At 40.6% G+C, this 22130-nt stretch overlaps 1 protein-coding gene across 1 annotated transcript in view; it reads right to left on the bottom strand.

Moving 5' to 3' along the window:
- Positions 1-22130, bottom strand: part of LOC137332880 (succinate--CoA ligase [ADP-forming] subunit beta, mitochondrial-like) — a 79418-nt gene that overhangs the window by 21325 nt on the left and 35963 nt on the right. Inside the window, exons 5-8 of the mRNA XM_067996861.1 lie at positions 17900-18028; positions 14842-14980; positions 13816-13977; positions 12571-12713 (exon numbers count right to left, since the gene is read on the bottom strand). Coding sequence (XP_067852962.1) covers positions 12571-12713; positions 13816-13977; positions 14842-14980; positions 17900-18028 — 573 coding nt within the window. The remainder of the gene's footprint in view (positions 1-12570; positions 12714-13815; positions 13978-14841; positions 14981-17899; positions 18029-22130) is intronic.

The following is a 22130-nucleotide window of genomic DNA, read 5'->3' as shown; positions in this document are numbered from 1 at the left end:
GTATAGAGGGATATGGGCCAAGTGCAGGCAATTGGGATTGGCTTAGTGGTATAAACTGGGCGACATGGACATGTTGGGCCAAAGGGCCTGTTTCCATGTTGCAAACTTCTATGATTCTATGATAGTGTGGTCAATTATATCAAAGGCTGTAAAGAGGACAGAGAGTGACAATGTATCATGATCAGTCAGAGAATATTGTTGGCGTCTGTGATACCTCTCTGTGTCATATACATTTCTACACACTGTATTTGTCATTTTATAAGTTTCTCCCTCTCTCTCCATGTCTTCTTTCCCTCTCTGAGAGGTGGTCATGAATTCTTTCACTGATCTACTCAATTTCTGTGTCTTACCTTTAATGCAACATGTAGTGAGTAGGTGCTGGAAACTGGGATTGGGTTGGCATGGGTTGGTATGGGTTGGTGCAACATGTACAGATGAGAATGGTCAAGCAATGCCTCAAATTTAAAATTCTCATCCTTGTATTCAAATCTCACCATGGCCTCGCCTTTCCCTATCTCAGTAACCTCCTCCAGCCCTACAACCCTCCAAGAACTCTGCATTCCTCCAATTCTGGCCTCTTGTGCGTCTCCGATTTCCTTTGCCCCACCATTGGCGGCCATGCCTACAGCTGTCTAGGCCCCAAGCTCTGGAATTCCTCCCCTGAACCGATCCACCTCTCTCTCCTCCATTAAGACGCTCCTTAAAACCTACCTCTTTGATCAAGCTTTGGTCACTTGTCCTAATATCGCCTTGTGGCTCGGTGTCAAATTTTGTCTGATATCGCTCCTGTGAAGCGCCTTGGGACCTTTTGTCACGTCAAAGGTGCTATATAAATGCAAGTTGTCGATGAGCTGGGGTTGAGGCCAAGAGAGAGAGAGAGTGTGGGGGCATGACACCTGTTATTGGCACTTGGATGGAATGGGCACAAACAGCAGGATGGAATGGCATGGAGTGGGAGGTCTGGGCCTTGGGTGGAGATTGGAGGGGGATCAATCAATCTCGGGCCTGGGCGCACTGGAGGGAGGGTGGCAGGAGCCTGGTAGCACTCTGGAAGAGGTTTTAGCTTGATGTTACTCGGGGGTTGGTGAGCACTGACAGCATTTGCAAATTGAAAAGACTGGCCTCGGAGCACTTGGGAAAGAAGGTCTAGGGTCCGTCAGCACTCAGGAGGGTGCTACAGAAATAAATGTCAGCAGTTTGTTCAGCTTAACTTTATTTATTTGAGTAGCAGAGAATAGGAGGATTTTGCCAGGACCAAGGTAAACAGCGGAACCTCGGGAAACAGAGCTGAATTTGATTCTCTAAATCCTGATTAAAGAGGCAGGCCTGCGAGGTTGAAAGTAATTTCAGGAACTTCTATGGTAAAACAGGTAAGTTTATGGTTAAGCATAGTTATTTCTTTTGAGAATTATTTAATTTTCTCATTGTTTTAAACTTTATTTTTGGGTATGTATAGATAGTGGCTCCAAAAGCAAAATGGCTGTTAAAAAAAGTTATAGGAAAAATAAAGGAGCAATTTAATTGGTTGGTTCTGTGAGGGGCTGTTGATTGCCAAATGGTGCTGATAGCATTCCCTACCTTTCTATGCTAATCAAATATTTGTGCAAATCAGACAGGTTTACTGAACAGATCCTGGTTATTTAAGCCCATCATTAAAATGTGACATTCAGATTTTAAGTATGCCATTCAGATTCGAAGTGTAGCAAGTGGCAGATGCAACTGTTACTTGTCCACAAGGAGAGCCAAGACCAAGTATAGCCTTCAGGTGAAGCAGGGCTGGAAAGCAAGGATAATTAGACCAGAGTGCACAGACATAATTCAATCCCCATTTTAAAGTCATGCATTCTGTCCTTACTTTTGTATTCCCATTATAAATTCCTCTGCCACATTTATAATTGAAAATGCCTATATACACTTGCCAGGTGTAATTGCACCCTCCTGCCACTGGAAGAGCTGCAGCAAAAGAATTTATAATGGAAAAAGTTGATAGGAAGTGCATGCAGACATAAGATTATATAACAGATGATGGATTATGCCATTCATAGGGTGGAAGCGATTGTTTACTTTTGAGTTATTTTTCTGACATTTATGATTATGCCGCTATCCAGTGCCTTCTTTTTTGGCATGTGATGAGGTCTATATTAAAAAAATAATAATTGTGAAGAGGCTACTGAAAGATCAACTACTCAATTATGAAAGTAGTATGCTAAATACCTAATTCTATACTTCTAACTAGCAAATTGTTGGTAAAAATGAAATATTAATTATTTGGTCAGTGCTGCCAATTAAGGAACACCATTCAGTTCATCTGATTTGGGTGACTGGAGTCAGTACCACAATGAGCAATGTTGGTCTTGTGAAAAGCAAAATCATACGACACAGTAATAGTAAATTGAGTACTCCCACAATCCCACTTGGGAGCTGTGCTGGAAGTGAGTATGGGTCATGAGAGGGCTACAAAACTGTAGCTCCAATCCTATGATCCATGCTGGGAGCACTGAATTTACCTTTCTGTTTGTGCAAATGAGCTATATGGATTGAGTACAAAGATCCAACTGCACTTTGGTATTACGTGGATCATAGCTTTGTATCACTGATACTCAGCCACTAATGCAATGAAGAATTCACAACAGCACTAAGTCCTGCATAATTTTGCAAGGCCTTTATTGGTTGCTGTAGTGATAAAGATCTCGAGTCCTAACTGGAATGCAATAAATCCTAGGCGTTGCTGTACTAATTCCCTTACAATTCTAGTCATTACTGTACCATATTATAAAAAGGATGAAGAGGCACTGGAGAAGGTGCAAAAAAGATTTACTAGGATGATACCAGAACCGTGAGGTTACACCTATCAGGTTTGAGCAGGCTGGGGCTTGTTTCTCCAGAAAAAGAGAAGACTGAAGGGAGACCTGATAGAAGTGTTTCAGATTATGAAAGGGTTTGATAGGGTAGACATGGAAAAGATGTTTCCACTTCCAGGGGAGACCAGAACCAGGGGCCATAAATATAAGATAGTCACTAATGAATTCAATAGGGAATTCAGGGAAACTTCTTTACCCAGAGAGTAGTTAGAATGTAGAACTCGCCGCCACAAGGAGTAGTTGAGGCATCTAGCATAGATGCATTGAAGGGGAAACTAGATAAACACATGAGGGAGAAATGAATAGAAGGATATGTTGATAGGGTTAAAGTAGGGAGGGAGGAGGCTCGTGTGCAGCATAAACACCTGCATGGACCTGTTGGGCCAAATGGCCTGTTTCTGTGCTGTACATTCTATCCTGGTCATTGCTGTACTAATTCCCTTACAATGCTAGTTATTACTGTACTAATTCCTTTACAATCCTGGTCACTGCTGTACTAATTCCCTTACAATCCTGGATATTGGTCATTGCTGTACTAATTCCCTTACAATCCTAGTCATTGCTGTACTAATTCCCTTACAATCCTAGTCATTACTGTACTAATTCTGTTATTTGGAAAAATAATAGTGATTAATTCAAATCTGATGCGGAGATGCCGGTGATGGACTGGGGTTGACAAATGTAAAGACTCTTACAACACCAGGTTATAGTCCAACAATTTTATTTGAAAATCACAAGCTTTCGGAGGCTTCCTCCTTCGTCAGGTGAACGAGTGGGACACCCAGCCCCTGAAACACAGAGAGAGAGAGAGAGGGACACCCAGCTCCTGAAACACAGAGAGAGAGACTGGATGCAGAGAGGATGTTTCCCCTGGCTGGGGAGTCCAGAACAAGGGGTCACAGTCTCAGGATACGGGGTAGGACATTTAGGACTGAGATGAGGAGAAATTTCTTCACTCAGAGGGTGGCGAACCTGTGGAATACTGTATAACTGCAGTAAGACATCCTTGCTCCTTTACTCAAATCTCTTGCAATGAAGGCCATCATACCATTTGCCTCCCTGACGTTTCCTTCAGGATCCCTGATCCTGGGTTACACCTCTTCTCCAGGCAACACACACTCTTATACCTATGCTCTTATCACAAAATCTTCTGCTTTAGACTGATTGACCAAAGCCCTTTCACCCCTTACGAGGCAACTGTCTTCTCCAATCCACTCAAGTGGAGCTGACTGCAGACCATTGTCTCATCACAGCTCTAAAGCTATCTGACCAATATGCGGAGTCTGCAGCTGTATCCTGACTAGGCCCCTTTTAGACAACGCCTTTGTTTATGGTTATCATGTTCCTTCTGTTTCTGCAGTCTCAGCGAGGTCTTTTATGACCACCTGAGAAGGACCTGTAATCTTTCTACTGAACAAATCCCTATTAATTTCTCTGTGGATTTAAATTTTAATTCCTGATTCCTTCAGTGCCTAAATAATAGGTCTTTTATACTGCTTATCAGTTAGTTGGAGATTTTGAATTAAAGGTAGCTTACTGTGAGACATTTGCAATTGAACAGTTTTATTACATACACTTGTCAACCTAGATACACATCTCCACATCATAGATAACAAGCAGACCAATTGCTTCAAAAAAAATCAGGGATGACAACTTAAAAACAGCCCTGAACATATATATCCATGACATATGGAAACAAGTTGTTCTCAAAGTTCAGTGGGACATAGGCTGTCATAATTTGAGCAGCATGTACACCCACTGTTTTATTACATGTGCCCTTGGGAGAGAAAATGGACTTGAACGAAAGTGCAGTTTGCAACAGTGGAAGATTTAGAAATTTTTGAAGGGGAAAATGAGAATGCTGAAGGCACATAATCTATTTTCTAAAAGATGTGGCACCGACTATAATTCTGCCTTTCAAATCAAAAATAATTTGTTCCAGAAGAATTAATGATTTTTCAAATGTGAAAATAAAATAGTTGCACAGATTTGATCACTACAGGATACATAACCATCCATTAAGAATTTAACCCCAAATACATGTGTTGATTTGTAAACTGAAATCTTTCACAATACATATCTATAATGAAAGCAAGTTTAAGATGCCTAAGGGACACCAGTGCACGTGTCAGCTTGGTTTAGTTAAGTTTAGTTAATGGCACTCTCGCTTGAGTCAGAAGATGTAGGTACAAGCCCCCGTCAGGACATCACCACATAAACTAGGCTGGCACTTGTGTGCAGTACTGTGACAGCACTGCATTATCAGAGATGCCATCCTTCAGATGAGATGTTTTAAACTCATGACCCATCAGCAGGGCACTATTCGAAGAAAAAAAGAGCTTTTTCTGATGTCTTGGCCAATGTTCCTCTTTCAACCAAAACCACCAAAAACATATCAGTTGTCTTTCACTGTAGTGCTGCATGTATAAGTTAATGATAAAAATTCAATACTGGCGCTCCTGTCAGCATTAAGGTTTCTGCTTTAAACTATAGTATAGCCTCTGAAGTATTGATCTGACTCAAGCCCAGCATTTGCTGCCCCTGAGAAGGTGGTGGTGAGCTACCTTCTTGATCCACTGTAGTCCATGTGGAGAAGGTACTCCCACAGTGCTGTTAGGTAGGGAGTTCCAGGATTTTGACCCAACGACAATGAAGGAACCCAAAACAATTGGTCAGTGAGAGGAGACTATCCGGAAAAAAACTGTTAATTCTAGTAGGTGAAGGTCTAACCAGTGTAGTTTTCATGATATATTTTTGGGTATAAGCAGCTTGCATAAAAAGAAATACTAAAAAGTGGGGAAAAAAAGCTGCGAAGAATTGATAGCAAAAAATCGACTGGAATACATAACAAAGAATACAATCTCAGTGTGCATTGCACCCTCTTTCCCATTGTTGTGCAGGGCTCTGGTGGTTATAGTCCAACCGTTGGCAAATCCTGATTCAAAATTACTTTTCTCGTCATTGCTACAATGGTAATCACTTCTTAGTTAGTATTAGGAGTTAGGGACACTTTCCTCTGTCATTTAAAATCTAGTGCATAGCATGAAACACACATTAAATATTCAATTCCCTTTCCATGCTGGACCTCAGCTTACAACCTGTGACAGTTTGGGAGCTAATACTGTTATGTCTGGCAACATCTTACTCCTGGCAAAATCCTCCTGTTCTCTACTAGTGAACGAAATAAATAAAGTCGACAGTATGTGCAGCCCAACTTTATTTGTGAAATCCCCATCTTCAAAATAAATGAAGTCATGTTGCAAAAACTCTAGACTTTATTTAATTCTGTCAGTGGTGCTTTCGTTCGGCTGGCAAGGCACAGATGATGGGGTGGGAAGACTGCTCCCCCACCCCTCCCCACCAAGCGTCTTGCTAAACCCAAACCTGCTCCCTGAAGTTGCTAGTCCCTAGGCCCAGACTCCCCTCACCTTCAGTACTGTCAGTACAGTACCCCATCCTAGAGCTCCGTGGTTCACCTCTAAAATGCTGCCAGGTTCAGGCTCCTTTACTCCAGTGCTCCCAGATCCCCTTCCCTGAGTGTCGCAAGGTCCTACATCCTCATAAGTACTAACAACAGCCCCCACCCTCCAAGAGCTGCCAGACTAGAAACTGCCTATTCCGCTTCTAATCCCTCATCCCAAACCTTCCACTCCCTCCCAGTTCCCCTGGTGCTTTCACCCAATTCATCCCACCCAGGCCCCAGCCCTCACCCCTACTAGTGTTAAAGCTCAGCCCACCTAATGTGGTGCACCAACCCAGTCTCCATTCAATCACTTTACTCTGCCCCTCTAGCCTGATCCATGTTGGTTGCCATCTTGCTGCACAGCCTTAGGCTTTAACAAGGAGAGGGCATAAAAACTGAGTACATCAGTAAAGGAACAAGCATGAAGGCCAGAGACATTGAAAAACGTACAACAGAAATGAGGGAAGGAGACTTGAAAAAAGTGAGAGAGATGACACAAACAGTAAAGTGCAGACACCACAAAGAAAATAGTGTGCAACTTCCATTTAAGGAAAGTGAAAAAGGATGGAACAAAAAGACAGAGGTGGAGACACAAAGAATTTCAGAGTGCAAAGGCAGAGAATGGCACAGGCATGACGGGCCAAATGGCCTCCTTTTGTGCTGTAAGATTCTATGATTAATAGTGCCATAGGATCTTTTGTGTCTAGCAGAAGACACCTTGATTTAATGCTTCCTCTCAAGGATGGTACCTCCAACAACAGAGCGTCAGCTTAGGATATGCAGTCAAGGATGAGAGCTCTTATTGTCCACAAGCAATGCCATGGGAGATCATTACTTAATATATATTGAGCAGATCGCCCATGGAGCTGTAAGTTGGAGGGTATGTTGTTGGAAGCACATCTCTCTATCTCTAACAATTAGGTACAGGAGTCAGCCAGGTATGATTAAAGCAACTATATTTATTCCACCACAGAGGTGGTTTCATCGAGGCCAGCCTACCCGTTAGCTACAATATCAAATCAGCAAAGTCACCGATATACTATGAAAATCTACATTTATCTGTCCTGTCTTATATAAAGTGAAGCACACAATCCAGGTTAGAGAACCTTTTTTCAACCAACTATTTTTCTAAACATAGCTATATGAAAGAAAAAGACATGGATTTATCTAGCATCTTTCAATTCCTCAGGACATCCCAAAGCACTTTACAGCCAATGAAATACTTTTGAAGGAGGCAAACAGGGCTGCCAATTTGCACACAGCTAGTTCCTGCAAACAGCAAATTATATAAGTGACCAGTTAATCTGTTTTTGGTGGTACTGGGTGAGGGAGGAATGTTAGCCAGGAGACTGGGAGAATTCACCTGCTCTTCTTCTGAACAAGTGGAAGGCATGTTGCTTTACCATCTCATCTGATGGCATCTGCAGTTATGCAGCAATTCCTCAAAACTGCAATGAAGTGTCAGAATAAATTATGCACTCAAGTCCATAGTGGTGTTTGAATCTGAGCCAAGCTGACATTAATATACCCATGATATTTGTGAACATCAATATTTTGCCTCAATTCTTTCTATGCTTCCTTTATTATTTGGTGTAGAATACAATGTTTTGAGTGAAAATAATATAAATTATAACTAGTTTCAAAAACAGTCCTTATCTATATTAATAGGCTGCATGTTCCATGTTGGCAAGTTGCAAGTTTTTATAGTAAGGAGCAAAAAATATAGAAATTCAATTAATATGTATCTATTCTTTTATACTAAATACATGTGTTACAGTACTTAGTGCTGCTAAAAGACTCTGCTTAAATATTCCATAGGACCTGCATCCAAGTTCAAAAGCCATCTATCAAAAGCTCATAATAACTAGTTTTAAAAAGTGGATGGTGAAACTGCCCCATTTCCAAAATGGATTTTACATGCTGATCTTTTTCCCCTCCATTTCCCTTTGCAGCCTAACTGAAGCTGCTTTTGCATTAGTCATAAAGGGGTGCTTGCATTGCCGGTTGCTAACATGCTAGTCTTGTGCACCCAGCAGCAACCCCAGCATAAACAACAAATCCCTTAAGACCAGAAAAAAACAGATCTTGTCAGTGGCTGGTCTTAGTGACACTGGCAAGTCTGCACTGGGGTTGCTATGGGTGCATGAGATCCATACGTCAGAAACCAGTGCCAAAAGTTCCACCCCCAAGGACAAAGCAAAAGCAATTTGCAGTGACCTTTGTATGATATCCAGGACCTTTCACCTCTTGGCAGCATTTTAAACTATACTTATAGGCTATTAAGCTACATCTTTGTAAAAGTTGTATTTATATCTGTATGCTTGACTGCTACCTGTTGTTCTCCCTCCCGTTGTTTTGTTCAGTCCTGCAAAGGGGCTCTCCTGCCTGCTTTTACAAAGGGGCTGCACTAAAAGGTCAACTAACCTCTTCTTTTTCAGATTCAATAGGCCAGCTGTGTATTGCTAGCACTTTATTTTTATTTCATGAAGACTTTCTGTAACACTACCGTGCTTCAGTGCTGACAATTTACCCTGAACCAACGCCCTTTTTCAGGAACGCAACCTGATAGAAGGAAAGGAGAATCAGCATGATCCAGCACTAAATTGGCACACTTCACACATTTATTCACATCTTTGTTCTGAAGGAGGCAGACAAATGTCCTGTTTGCAATTAATCGCTAAAGCTGCTCTTTACATGGCCACCAGGAGCTGTGTGACAGTGGTCCAATGAGAACACCCCATCCAATTTTGCCCCTGCAGAGAGACACTCAGCCTCCTTTCAATACCTGCTTAGCTGTGCAGCTCAGGTCAGAAACAAAGCAGAGTTGGTAATCACTGCTGCCCTCCCACTCTGTGGTGTTCCAAACCTCGGAGGCACTGCACCACTTAACTGATTAGATTTTTTAATGGAACTCTCTAAGTTGTTTTTTTTTACAAAATGCTTTGACATGTTTCCAAGTCCAACTGAGGTTTGACTTTGATTTCTCTTTTGTAATTTGTTCCTTAAAGTGATTCTTCAATTTTGCACGAGATTATTGCAAATCCTACTGCAAACAGGATGCATGGAATTTTTTAAAGACAGACATCGCACGGACCACTTGCCTTACAGTCCAGCTGCTCAGTCATGGGCGATATCATGTTCTCATTATTATTGGTAGGTGTCTATCAATAACTTTCAAAACCTGAAATTTAAATTCATTCAAAGCCCGATTAAATCATCAGTTTCGTATAAATCTCCTGTCCGTGTCAGCAGGCTCACCAAGGAAACTAAATTAAATTTAGAAGCTGATTGAATTTAATTTCAGGCTTATAATTAGGAACTTTGGTATCATGAATACCAATTATGACAGCCAACTGAAACATTCACTCTGCAAATTGTTCGCAGAACAAAAACATTCAAAGAGAATGTAAAAGTTGAAGTTTGTTGATTAAGTCATTATCGTTGTTTACAGTTAAGAAACGTAGAAACAGGAGTAGACCATTCAACCCCTCAAGCCTGTTCCGCAATGCAATTAGATCATGGCTGATCTGTACCTCAACTCCATTTACCCACCTTTGTTCCATATCCCTTGCTAACTTCCTTACCTTGGGAAGAGCTATAACTGGCATTAGTGCTCTGACTAGAAAAATCGGCCAGGATTTCCACTCCCGATCACAATCCAGCAAATCCAAGTAGGTGTGTGTGCATGGACACTTAGTGACGACAGCAGTGGGCTTAGTTGTGCTGCTCCTAGGTGGAATAGCCTGCCAACGCTCACTGTTAAGGCGCACAGAATGAATAATGGACACTTGGACAAAGTATCAAAGGCCGAACTGTATCCCAGCAAAGAAATAACACCTTCAGGAGGAGAAGGCAGAGGAGACAATTGGCAAGAAAAAAAATGCAGCCTCACAAATTTGAAACCCTATTACAGGCCACAAAACAGGCTGTTCAGATTTCTGGTTCCAATAGATATCATCAATATGATAGCAATTAATCTTCACTTTGCCTCAAATTTCTCTTTAATATCTTGTCCTGCTTCATCTCTTTCAACCTCCTTATTCCCTATACACCCAAGAACATAAGAACAGAACTTAAGAACATAACATAAAAAATAGGAGGAGGAATAGGCCATACTGCCCCTCGAGCCTGCTCTGCCACTCAATAAGATCATGGCTGATCTTCTACCTCACTCCACTTTCCCACCCTAGCCCCATATCCCTTGATTTCCTTAGTGTCCAAATATCTATCGATTACAGTCTTGAATATACTCAACAAATGAGCATCCACAGCCCTCTGGGGTAGAGAATTCGAGAAGATTCACAACCCTCTGAGTGAAGAAATTTTTCATTGTCTCAGTCCTAAATGGCCGACCCCTTATCCCGAGACTATGACCTCTAGTTCCAGACAGGGGAAACAACCTCTCAGCATTTACCATGTCAAGCCCTCTTAAGAATTTTATATGTTTCAATGCGATCACCTCTCATTCCTCTAAATGCCAAACAATATAGGCCCATTGTACTCAATCTCTCCTCATAGGACAACCCTTTCATCCCATGCATCAATCTAGTGAACCTTCGTTGCACTCCCTCTAAGGCAAGTATATCCTTCCTTAGGTAACCTAAAGCTTATTTTTTCCTTTCAAACTGCCTAATCTACTCTCTTGCTTTTCCCCTTCCCCACCAAATCACCTTAAAGCCTCCTCCATAGTTCTAGTTAATCCATCTCTGTTCAGGTGTAGGTCATCCTGTTAGTACTGCTCACTTCTACCCCAGAACTAGTATCAATGCCCCAGCAATGTGAACCCTTCCCTCCTACACCATGTCTATAGCCACATATTTATCTTCCTAATCTGGCTGGCCCTGTACTGACTATCAATTGACACCGTTATTAAACCTGATTTAAGGTCCTGTCCCCTTTCTCCTAGGGGCAGTTTGTACAGGAGCTGAATCCTGCTCTCCTCCACATCATGGGGTCCAACATGAATTACTACTTCCAGCTGATCCAATTCCCGCTCCATTATATCCTTTGGCTCAGCGGTAGCACTCTCACTGCTGAGTCAGAAGGTTGTAGTTTCAAACCTCATTCCAGGACTTGACACGCCCTAGGTTGACATTTCAGTGCAGTACTGAGGAAATGCTACATTTTGGGTGAGATGTTAAAATGAGGCCACATCTGTCCTCTCGGGTGGATGTAAAAGATCCCATGGCACTATTCAAAATATTCAAATAGGTTTTCAAAATCATGAAAGCGTTTGAAAGGGTGAAGAGCAAAAGAGTATTTCCACTAGTACACAAATGAGTAAATACGTTCATAAATTCAAGATGATCACCAGGAGAGTGTTTAGGGAAAAATTAGAATAAAAATCACAGAGGGTTTTTAGAACATGGAATGCTTTAGCCACAAGTGGCTATTGAAACAAAGAGTATAATATCAGAGGCCCTGAAGACCACAAGAGCCGTGATTGGTCTTGTATTGTAGTTCTGAATTTGAGAATGCCTTGAAACCTTGTTTATGCCACGACTCATCTGGATAACAAAATGTATGTATATGTGATTGCTTCATGACTCCAGCTTCATTTACCCAATCAAACTCTTTATATTAACAAAAGAACACTTTAATATCTAGCCTACATTTACTGAGAAAGCGGTTGGATAGTGGAATGACCTTGATCTTTTCGATGATGAGTAGCGTGTAAAAGTGAGAATCTTGTTTAAATTATGCAAATTCAGAAGTACAACAAATCTAAGTTGCCTCACACTGATTACCAGCACAAAATAATAAAATTATATTTTGTGCTTTTCAATTCAGAAAATTAATTCTGCTACATATGAGAAGTGCCAAAAGCAATAGGTTGAAATATACCACACATTCTGATACTAAGCAACACCAACTAGTAAAATGCCAGGTTAAATTCCTGGTCAGTATTGAGTTTATTGATTTCAGCTGGGGGCAGTGGTAAGAGCATTACAATTTGCTTCTTCACTGCACCTGGGCTAGAGAAAATCAGCCAGGGCTCCCCTCTCGATAGCTAGTCAGTGATTCCCACTGCAAACTGCACGCGCACTCATGAGCATACGTGTCTACAGCAGACAAGGACAGAATCGCAATGGCCCATGATGCCCTTCATAGTCAAATAGGTCATTGGAGCCTACGGCCACTCACATCTATGGAGCTGCATCTCAGCACGAGTCAACAACTTCAGCAAATTACAAAAAAAAGTTTCATTTCTAACTTGAATGTTTTTACCTCTTCTTTTATACCTACTTTTTTGTCTGAAGTTATAAGTTTGAAGGCCTCTGTAACTTGCTGGGCAGTTGCTCCACCGCCTACATCCAAGAAATTGGCTGGAGTGCCACCATGAAGTTTTATAATGTCCATGGTTGCCATAGCCAACCCTGCACCATTCACTATATATAAAAAAAACAAGTTTAACCATTTGGAGCACTGTATTTGGGCACAAAACCAGAAACTAAGATTACAATTCTTTAATTTATTGCAATTATATTAGGAATGAAGAAATGTTCAAAGGTTTTGTACATATTATAAAGTAAATTTATGGATAATTATTCCAAATTATTTTACTAGATGGTCAATGAAAAAGGTTTGCATATTTTGACAATCGAAAATCTCTGTCACTGCTCAAAGGAATAAGCTGCAAGCATCTCGTACTGCAGAATCAAGGAAAGTTTTGAATACAGTTTACAGGGGAAAAAAAACAAAACTAGCAAGTTTCACAAAATTATACACAGCTCATTAAACAGCTGGAGTGATGGTAAAACTGCCTTTAAGGAAGTAAAAGGTACAACGGTGTTGAAAGCTACAGAATACTTGGGAACTAAGTACAGAGAAGTTGTGGAGAATAAATTAGCCCATAGTGCAAATAACTGGTCGAAAGAAGAGGGAGGGAAGGGTAGAGTGCTGAATTAGCCAGAGAAGGCTAGCAGAATGGCACGTTCAGAACAGATGGCTGGCATTGTTATAAGCTCCATACATGTTCCTAGCCATCTGTTATTTTATATAAAACCATTACACAATAGAAAAGAGATTGTGCAGTAGCCCCAGTGGCTCAATTGCTAAAGACAGTTTGCAGCTAAGCCATCCCAGGTAAAATTCCTGGTTTGTGCTGAATTAGATCTCAGCCAGAGAGGTTACAGTTGGTCTCAGTGCTCCTGGAATAACTAGTTAGGGATGGGGGCAGAAATCAGCCACGGTCTCTACGCTTGAACGCTATCGCGTTCTACTGGAAAAAAAAATTTGTGGACATTGGGTGAAGAAAAGATGAGGCTTAGTCGTGGAGCCTCTATAGTTCATTAGTTCCCAAAAATGATAGGCTTGGGTTGTACATGAAGGGCAGCCACTTTGGTAAGGTACAGGTAGGCAGTGGCTCTAGGAAAGGAGGAGGAAAGATAACAGTGTCAAAATAAAAGAGGTTGTGACAACCTTTGATGAGATGGTAAAATCCCTCGACTATCTTAACCAATTTCTTTTCAAGTTCACATTCCTTCCTACCCAAACAGCCAATGTTGCCATCTAGTCCGATGTAGTTAAGGTCTAACTTTGCTGCTTCCCGGTCCCTTTCATCTTCTTGGCTCCAGTCTTGCAAAGCAAACACTTGCTTTTGGCGGTACGCAGCATTGGAATCAAAGTTGATTTTTGCGTCCATACACATGACTGAAAAATAGGTCTTGTAATTTACTAATCTGCCAATATTACAGAAATAGCTGTTTTAAAAGCAAAGATCTTCAAGTGAACATAAACAGGTTAGAAAAGGCAATATATATCAGTGTAAAAAGAACTTGAGAATTGTCACTTGACTTCAGACAAGCTAACAAATTCCATGAAGATTGAGTTCTGAAATGTTGGTCACATGACCACATCCCCACACTACACAACAACTACTTTCTAACCAAGAGAAAGGAAACAATGAACAGCATTAGAGAGTCAGGAATAAATTTACTGATATGCATGTAAAAATCCTAACTAGCCCAAATCAGAGGGACAAGCAGGACAGTATATTGGTGGATGGAAGGTAATTTATTTTCAAAGAATGAAGAAATCAATAGTGAATGTAGGCATCTGTGTGCATATCACCACAAGGACTACAGTGGTTCAAGGAGAAGTCCCACCACCATCTTTTCAGGTCAGCTAGGGATGGGCAATAAATGCAGCCTTGTCAGCACGGCCACATTCCATGAATAAAAAAAATGGAAGTTTTTCTAAATTTATTTATCCATCACAGAACAGTAGTGTCTACACCCAAGTGGCTGACTCTTTGATTTAGATTATAGTATTAAGCGTATAACCTCACTTGAAGACCGGTCCAAGCAATAATTCTGCATGATCCATGCAGTGTTCATCACCAAAAATAGTTTCTACATTAACTACATGACGTCCTTTTGAAATCCTGCCCTCCCAGAGACTAAAAGCCAATTCACACTCTTTCCTGCTCAGTTAAATTCTTTTTTTATTCTACCAGAATGCTTACATAAAATGGGAGTGAAATTAAGAAGCAGAGAACAGTAAGAGTTACCTTACCCATGCCTGACGAATCTTCCACCATCGGGTTTATCTCAATCAAAGTGGCGTCATATTTCACGAAGAGTTCATACAAACGTACAATGACATCAGCAGCGTCATCTATTAGCGCAGATGGGAAATCCATCTGCTGAGCAACCTAATGCATAATAAAATATAAAACCCCATAACCTACTGCAAAAAAACACAGAACCAAATGAAATTCTTCAACAACAATGTACAGGTCTCGTAAGTTGTCTCGGGAGTCAATTTACCTCATCATTTCCCTCCAAAACAGTTAAAAGCAACTCTGAAAGCAAGGACTTTGGCGATGATTTGGCAGATGTAGACTGATGAATAAATATGATTAGATCACAGTAATTTTTAAAATTATCTCAGTGATGCATAGCAGTTATAAAATATAAAGGGAATCATCAGGTTCTAAATTTTAAAAGATAGAGGGACAAAATTAGGTTCTTTAAAACTTGTTTTGAACTGCTGCATCAAAATTTATAAGTGATGCAAATTAAACATGTAATTTTGGTGCAGGAAATTAAGATCTGAAGGTCTAAAATAGGCAAATAGCTGCTGTGTGTGGATCCCCAACTATGTAAATCAGATTGAAGTATTGGGTATCATAAATGCAGTTTACTCTTCAAGCAACTTGGTTTCCCCATAGAAATATGGTTTGGACAGATGGGGTGAAATTTTCCTCTTTCTGATTGCAATCAAGGGACAAAAGTGAAATGAATTTGCAGTGTCTCTGTTTGAAAACAATACAATACAACACTGTCTACTGGCATTTTCACTCAGAGTTGGTGTGTGAAACATCTTTTAACTCTTTTGATGCTGAGATCTTGGAACACTGTCAGAGATGGTGCAAATGGCCTCCGATCTTATCTAAAAATACTTAATATAACCACGTACATGCAAAGGAAAACATCCCTATTCCTGAGCACCAAAAGAACTCAAAATTTAGAGTTGGTATGCACATTCACGGATGTAATTCCTCACCGGGAGGTGGGGCAGATGGAGAAGTGAGTTGTTGGGTTGGCAAAGGAGGGGGGGTGCGGGAGGTGTATCAAATGAAAGCTGTCTTGCAAGTCATCTGAGGAACAGGGACTGTCCACAACAGAGATTTAATAAAACATTATGAACGGAGATAACATTAACCTCCAGTTAAATACCTGCCTGGAAGATTTGAAGAGAGCTCTGGCAGCCTCCTCCCCATATGTTATGTATTTTTAAATGCTGCCACCCCCTCCTCTCCCACAAACAGCATACATACTTAACAGACAGTCCCATGCACTCGCGCACCTTTAAGTAGCCAGTTATAAAGTGACACAGGCTTAGGATCAACTGGGCAATAACACATGGGGGCCAAAAATGATGGGCAAATATGAAATAACTAAAATCCTAGGACAAGTTTTTTTTTGTTAAAAACGTGGTTGTTCCGCCTACACAAACATTCAAGCTACAAACTCCAAGACCCCAGGGAACCAAGAGAACTTGAGTTCAAGTAGAGCCCAGGGCAATTTAGAAACTGGATGGCCGTACTCCCATATATTTCCTGCATAATGCACCTTTCTAAATTGTTTTTTGTTCAGTAACTTACTGGTAATTATCCTACATACACTCAAAGGCAAAGCACATCAAGTATGGAAACAGTTAAATTATACAATGGTGGATTTTCCACGGTGCTTCTCACAGCAAGTCTTATGATACACTGTTTCATAACGACGGGTGTGCTGCACCTTTTAACATTCGATGTATTGTTTAGCTGTTATGATGAAGCTGTGTTTCAGGTGTCCCATCCCATTAAGGCAACAAAGCCTCTAAATAGGCACATGCAGTGATTGACTGCTGCTGGTGAGGGATGTCTGCAGATTGGCTTATGCTGGTAAGTTTTCAGCTCCAGGGCAGAAGAAACCAGCCTGGACTGAGGAGACTGACAGGTTGAAGTTCCACCCCAGTACACTGCCAACAGCACAGCTGCCTAACCAGAATGACAGCAATTCTTTAAAAAAATTTTTTTTGATATTTTGTAGTTTCATGGTCAGAGTGTGATGAACACAAGCGCTAGGTGCAAGACCTTATTACATTTTTGGTAAGTAAATGCAGTTAAGTGCATTTCAAAATGGCATACTGAGCCAACTGTGTGCTGCATGGAACTCTATTATCTTGAAATTTCAGAAACACAAAGCAGCTACTTTGGAACTGGGTAAAACCCAGGGTTTCTTGGTGATTAAATGGTTTTGCAGTTTTCTTGCTTATGTCCAACCAAACCACATTTTTCCTGTAAAATACATAATTCCCTATAGCTACTGGAGTTTGAATGCAGGTGGATGTGCATATTATGGCAAAGATTTTACACAACCAACATAAAATAGGCCTTGCAGAAACCAGTAAAGGTACACAAAGTGATTACAAATCGAAGGAAAACAATAATGAGACCTCTTCAAAGCACACCACAAAGTACCTTAGCTGCTTTTTTATGGGCACAGACAAGACCTAAAATTTTAGTGGTGATTTTAACCCAAAAATTGCACAATCTGGGCTAGGGAAAGAATCTGGGTGAAACCTGTTTCCACCAGGTCCCCAACCCTTTCTACCCAGTGAAGAAAATTCTGACCCTCAGAGGAGGGAAGAGAAGAGATAGAGAGCTTCGTCCATCCACCCCTCATTGTGACATTACAGCAAGGGATGGGACTAGCCAACAGAAAGCACACCTGTATAATGCAGCCATACCTGCTATACAAACACCATAAGGGCTCACAAAACAGCGAGCACAACTGCCATTAGGAAAGCAGCAAAGCAACAAAGTCACAGCTGTACAGTTAAATTTTTAAGTTCTGTCAGATTGGCCATACCACTCTGTCGCCTTCATTCTGCTTGCATTCTGACCATAATCATTTTAAAAGAAGAGAAAAAAGATACAGTTTGGTACATATAATGGGAAAAATCACCCATCATTTTGAAATGAAAAATTCTCTACAATCAAAATCGAATGATGCTAGTTCAATAAGTAGTCAAACTGCTTATTAATTTGTCCCTTTATCAAACAGATAAGTAACAGTACCTTGGCAGCCTGTTCTATTTTAATTCCCTCCATAATGTCCACTGGTTCTTTGATAATGGCATCTGGGGTCTCTGCTGCCACATCTTCAATGTTCATCCCTCCGTGACTGCTGCCAATAAGGACTGGGCCCTTCAAGAAAAACATGCAGAACATATGAGCAAAACACTTCTCATGAACTCTACTATAGATTTTTTAATAATATAGGTCGAAATAAATCCCTCTCAGCTCACTCTCCATGGCTCTGAAGTTAAATGCATAGCATGATGTGACACCAAACCATTCAGATTGGAAATATTTCTAGTTCGGGGTTGGGGCGGTGGGGGACATGAAAAAGGGAGGGAAAATATATACCAATGCCCACCACTCCAGATCGCTATCCACCATACTTGTTGGAAGTAGGTATATGTGGATTAGAGGTGACGACAGGCTATACCATGGTACCCCCTGCCAACACTCCGCAGCAATGCTCATTTGTATTCAGGACCCATGCAACTGTACCTCCAGCAAGAATTCAACTCTTTCAGCAGGAGAGGGGAGAAAGTTACCAGAGAAAACTGGTAATAACCCCACCCCCCCACCTCCAAAAACAAACAGGATGAACCTTAGCTCCCTCAATGGGTTAGTCGGTAAAGGCATCACCAGGTTGGTACTAAGCCAGATAGACCATAAGGTTTCAAGTTTTATTCGATGATCTATGCTAAGCTAGTTATTCTCAGTCAGGGCAGCAGTGCTATAATTGATTCCAGTGTTCTTAAGCTAGTGAAGGGAAAATTCAGCCAGGGATCTTGCTACTGATGGCTCTCATGAGCCCTACTGGAAAGTGCTTATGCGCAAACTTCGAGTGAGTGCAGGATCATGCTGATTTGTGATGCCCTTCATAGTCAAATGGTCTTCTGACACTTGATCTTACACTCACATACGTGGCCTAAACCCCACTGCTGAATTCTGGGAAAACCAAAAATACTAATACTAAAATTCTTGGAAAACTGACCGAAGACTCATAGAAAGATGAGATGAACAAAAGACTATTTAAACAGCCAGCTTCTTCCAATTAATGCCTGGTGCCAGGTAAATCTGACTAGCCAAGGTTATCAGTATGGATGGGTCACATTGTCTGGGTAGTTAAGGAATACTTAAGAGTGTCTCCAAGGCCATTTTCATCTAGTCTACAAGTCTTGTTATTGTAATTTGAAGCATCTAATAATTGACTAATTAAAAACCTTATAGTCCCTGACTAATCTGTCCAAATTAAATGAATAAAATAATTAATCCATATGATAGAATGAATCACCTTGGTTGGTCAAGTAATGATACAAAGTGGAAAAAGGGCTCTTACTTCTTAAAATCAAGTATATGAAAGATCATGCTTTTAACACCCAAATCAGAAAATTTAGGATGGTGTAACAATTTAAGAAGCAGATTTTCTAAGCCATGGATTCATAGAATTACACAGAAATTACAACATGGAAACAGGCCCTTCGGCCCAACCTGTTGCGTGTTGGCGTTTATCATCCACACGAGCAGTAAATCTAATCCCATGTGCCTGCCCCGTCCCCAAATCCCTTTATCCCCCTTTCTTTCAACCACCCATCTGACCTATTCTTAAATGTTGACATGGTCTCTCCTTCAATCATTAACTCCATTAGTACATTCTTCAGCCTTACAACCCTGTGTAAAAAATTTGTCCTGTCCTCTGTCCTAAATCTCTCACATCCCTATATCTATGCCCCTCGTTCTAGACTCCTCAAAGACTAGAAAAAGCATTTTTTTTAATACTCTATTGTAACCCTTCATAATCTTAAATAACTATCAAATCACTCCTTAATCTCCTCTGTTCTAATGAAAACAGCTCCAATTTTTCAAGTCTTTCTTCATATTTGTATTTCTTCGTATCAGGAAGCATCCTAGTGAAACTTCGCTGTACCTTCTCTATTGCTTTTACATCCTTCCTATAGTGTGGAGCCCAAAACTGCATACAGCACTCCAACTATGGCCTTACTGAGGTTTTATACAGATTCACCATTACATCTCAATTTTTACATTCTAAACCCTTGCCATAAAACCCAGCATTCCATTAGCTTTTTTATGCCCATATCCACCTGAGGTGTTGCTTTTAACATCTTGTGAACCTAAACCCCTAAAGGTGGAAGGATAAGAAAGATTAAGTATTTAATCTGATAGAAGTAAACTTGTAAAGTGTACCATACTGTTACCAATTCTGACGTGGGATTGAAGGTAAGGGGTACATGATGCATTCAAGATCTTTTGATAAATATTACATAATTACAGGTTTACCATTCACAGTATTATTACATTATGAAGAATGACCACTTGGGCAAGGCACCAGAGAGCTGCAGGCTAAAAACTGGAAGGATAAAACCAGGATAAATTTAACTGGATCACAAATTTAATAAAAGGGAAAGTACTGAAGCATTTTCTTTCAGACTATATTACATGACAGAGAAAGTTGCAAACATGAATTTGTAAAATTGCTAACTCGTGATGTATTGCAAGAATTCCAGTACATTGTTGAGCTATCTTGCTGTGTTCAATCTCCATGTCCATGACCTAAGCTAAGGCTGTTTGAAACTTTTACTAAAAGCATCCAGTGGCCGTAAAAGTTTACTGTGTAAACTTTTTGTAAATCATTACGTGAATGTACTTTGCTATATTTATACATTTATACCTTTGTTATACTATCAAAGCAGTGCTAAAATTGGTGAACAGCAACTCAAGTCAGTACTGTGAAAATAAGAATCCCCTACAAGACGTGCTTTACTCCCAGGGGACCTGATCTCACTTTGATGTTGCAGTGGCTCCTATGTAACAGGTGGAGCCAACAGAAAGCTTTGAAACTGATCTATGTGCCAGTATGTCAGACACTCTGTTCCTTACCCTCCGCGTAAGACTGGTGCTATTAAGTAATTGTCAGTAGGTATAGCTGGGTGAAGCAGGCCACAAGCATTGAGCACTCGGATTTCCTCACTCAATGCTGTGTGCATGCACAGTCATGCTGCGAGATTTGCAGAAAACTGGAGTGGTGTTGGCTACAGAAAAGTATAATCTAGTGCATCACTTGTGGGATGCAAGAGTAAGATTAAATTCTTAAAACACTAGTCACAACACTTGCTGTGGTCAAATATACCTATGGCAGTAGATTTATTTCCCAGCAAGGTAGAAGTTAATTATTAAAATCTTTAGTCATCTAAACATCAGAACAACAGGGAGTTCCTTGTGGTTTTTTAATTATTCATGCTCAGGATGTGCGCACCACTGTCAAGGCTAATGGTGCACACTTTCAATCTCAACTCCACTTTCCTGCCTGATCCCCATATCTCTTGATTTCCCCTAGAGTCCAAATATTTATCATTCTCAGCCTTGAATATACTCAATGACTCAGCATCCACAGACCTCTGGTGTAGAGAATGCCAAAGATTCACAACCCTCAGTGAAGAAATTCCACCTCATCGCAGTCTTAAATGGCCGACCCCTTATCCTGCGACTATGCCCCCTAGTTCTAGACTCTCCAGCCATTGGAAACAACCTCTCAGCATCTACCCTGTCAAGCCCCCTCAGAATCTTGTATGTTTCAATGAGATCACCTCTCATTCTTCAAAACTCGAGAGAGTATAGGCACATTCAACTCAATTTAAATCATGTTCTCTGGATTATTTGTCCAGGCCTCTATTACTCGTCCAGTACGATAACCACTACACTACCACTGCTTAATTTTGTCTGAGTAGAAGCGATTTGGAAAAAAAGTACCGTATGATCACCAGGATCTCCATCGACAGAGTCATCTGAAATGACCCTGGGTTTTAATACTGCTTTAATTTATTTTAGAAACATAATTGGGCTGAATGGCCTATTTCTGTGCTGTACATTCTCTATTAGAACTTTCTGGAGAGTTTTGATTTTACATGATTAATCTTGAGATTAATATAAAATGGTTTTGTGACAGGATCAAAATCATTTTTTCAAAAAAATGAGAAGACACTTTACAGTGAACTATCATGCACCAAATGCATACTAGGTCTACAAGTATATCTGCAGTTATTTTAAGAACAGTCAAAACATGATGGCAAGTGAACTTTAAACATAACTTCAGAGCAGAGAGAACTTGGTATCATGACAGCTGTTCAGAAAGTAATGCAGTAGAGCGAAGGGATTAAGCTGCCATTAACTCAGCTAGAGATTTTTGGAAGGGAAAGGACATATAAATAGATATGTT

Source organism: Heptranchias perlo, chromosome 15, assembly GCF_035084215.1.
Source record: "Heptranchias perlo isolate sHepPer1 chromosome 15, sHepPer1.hap1, whole genome shotgun sequence".
In the NCBI taxonomy this organism is placed as follows: Eukaryota; Metazoa; Chordata; class Chondrichthyes; order Hexanchiformes; family Hexanchidae; genus Heptranchias; species Heptranchias perlo.
This window is presented reverse-complemented; position numbering and strand designations above follow the sequence as displayed.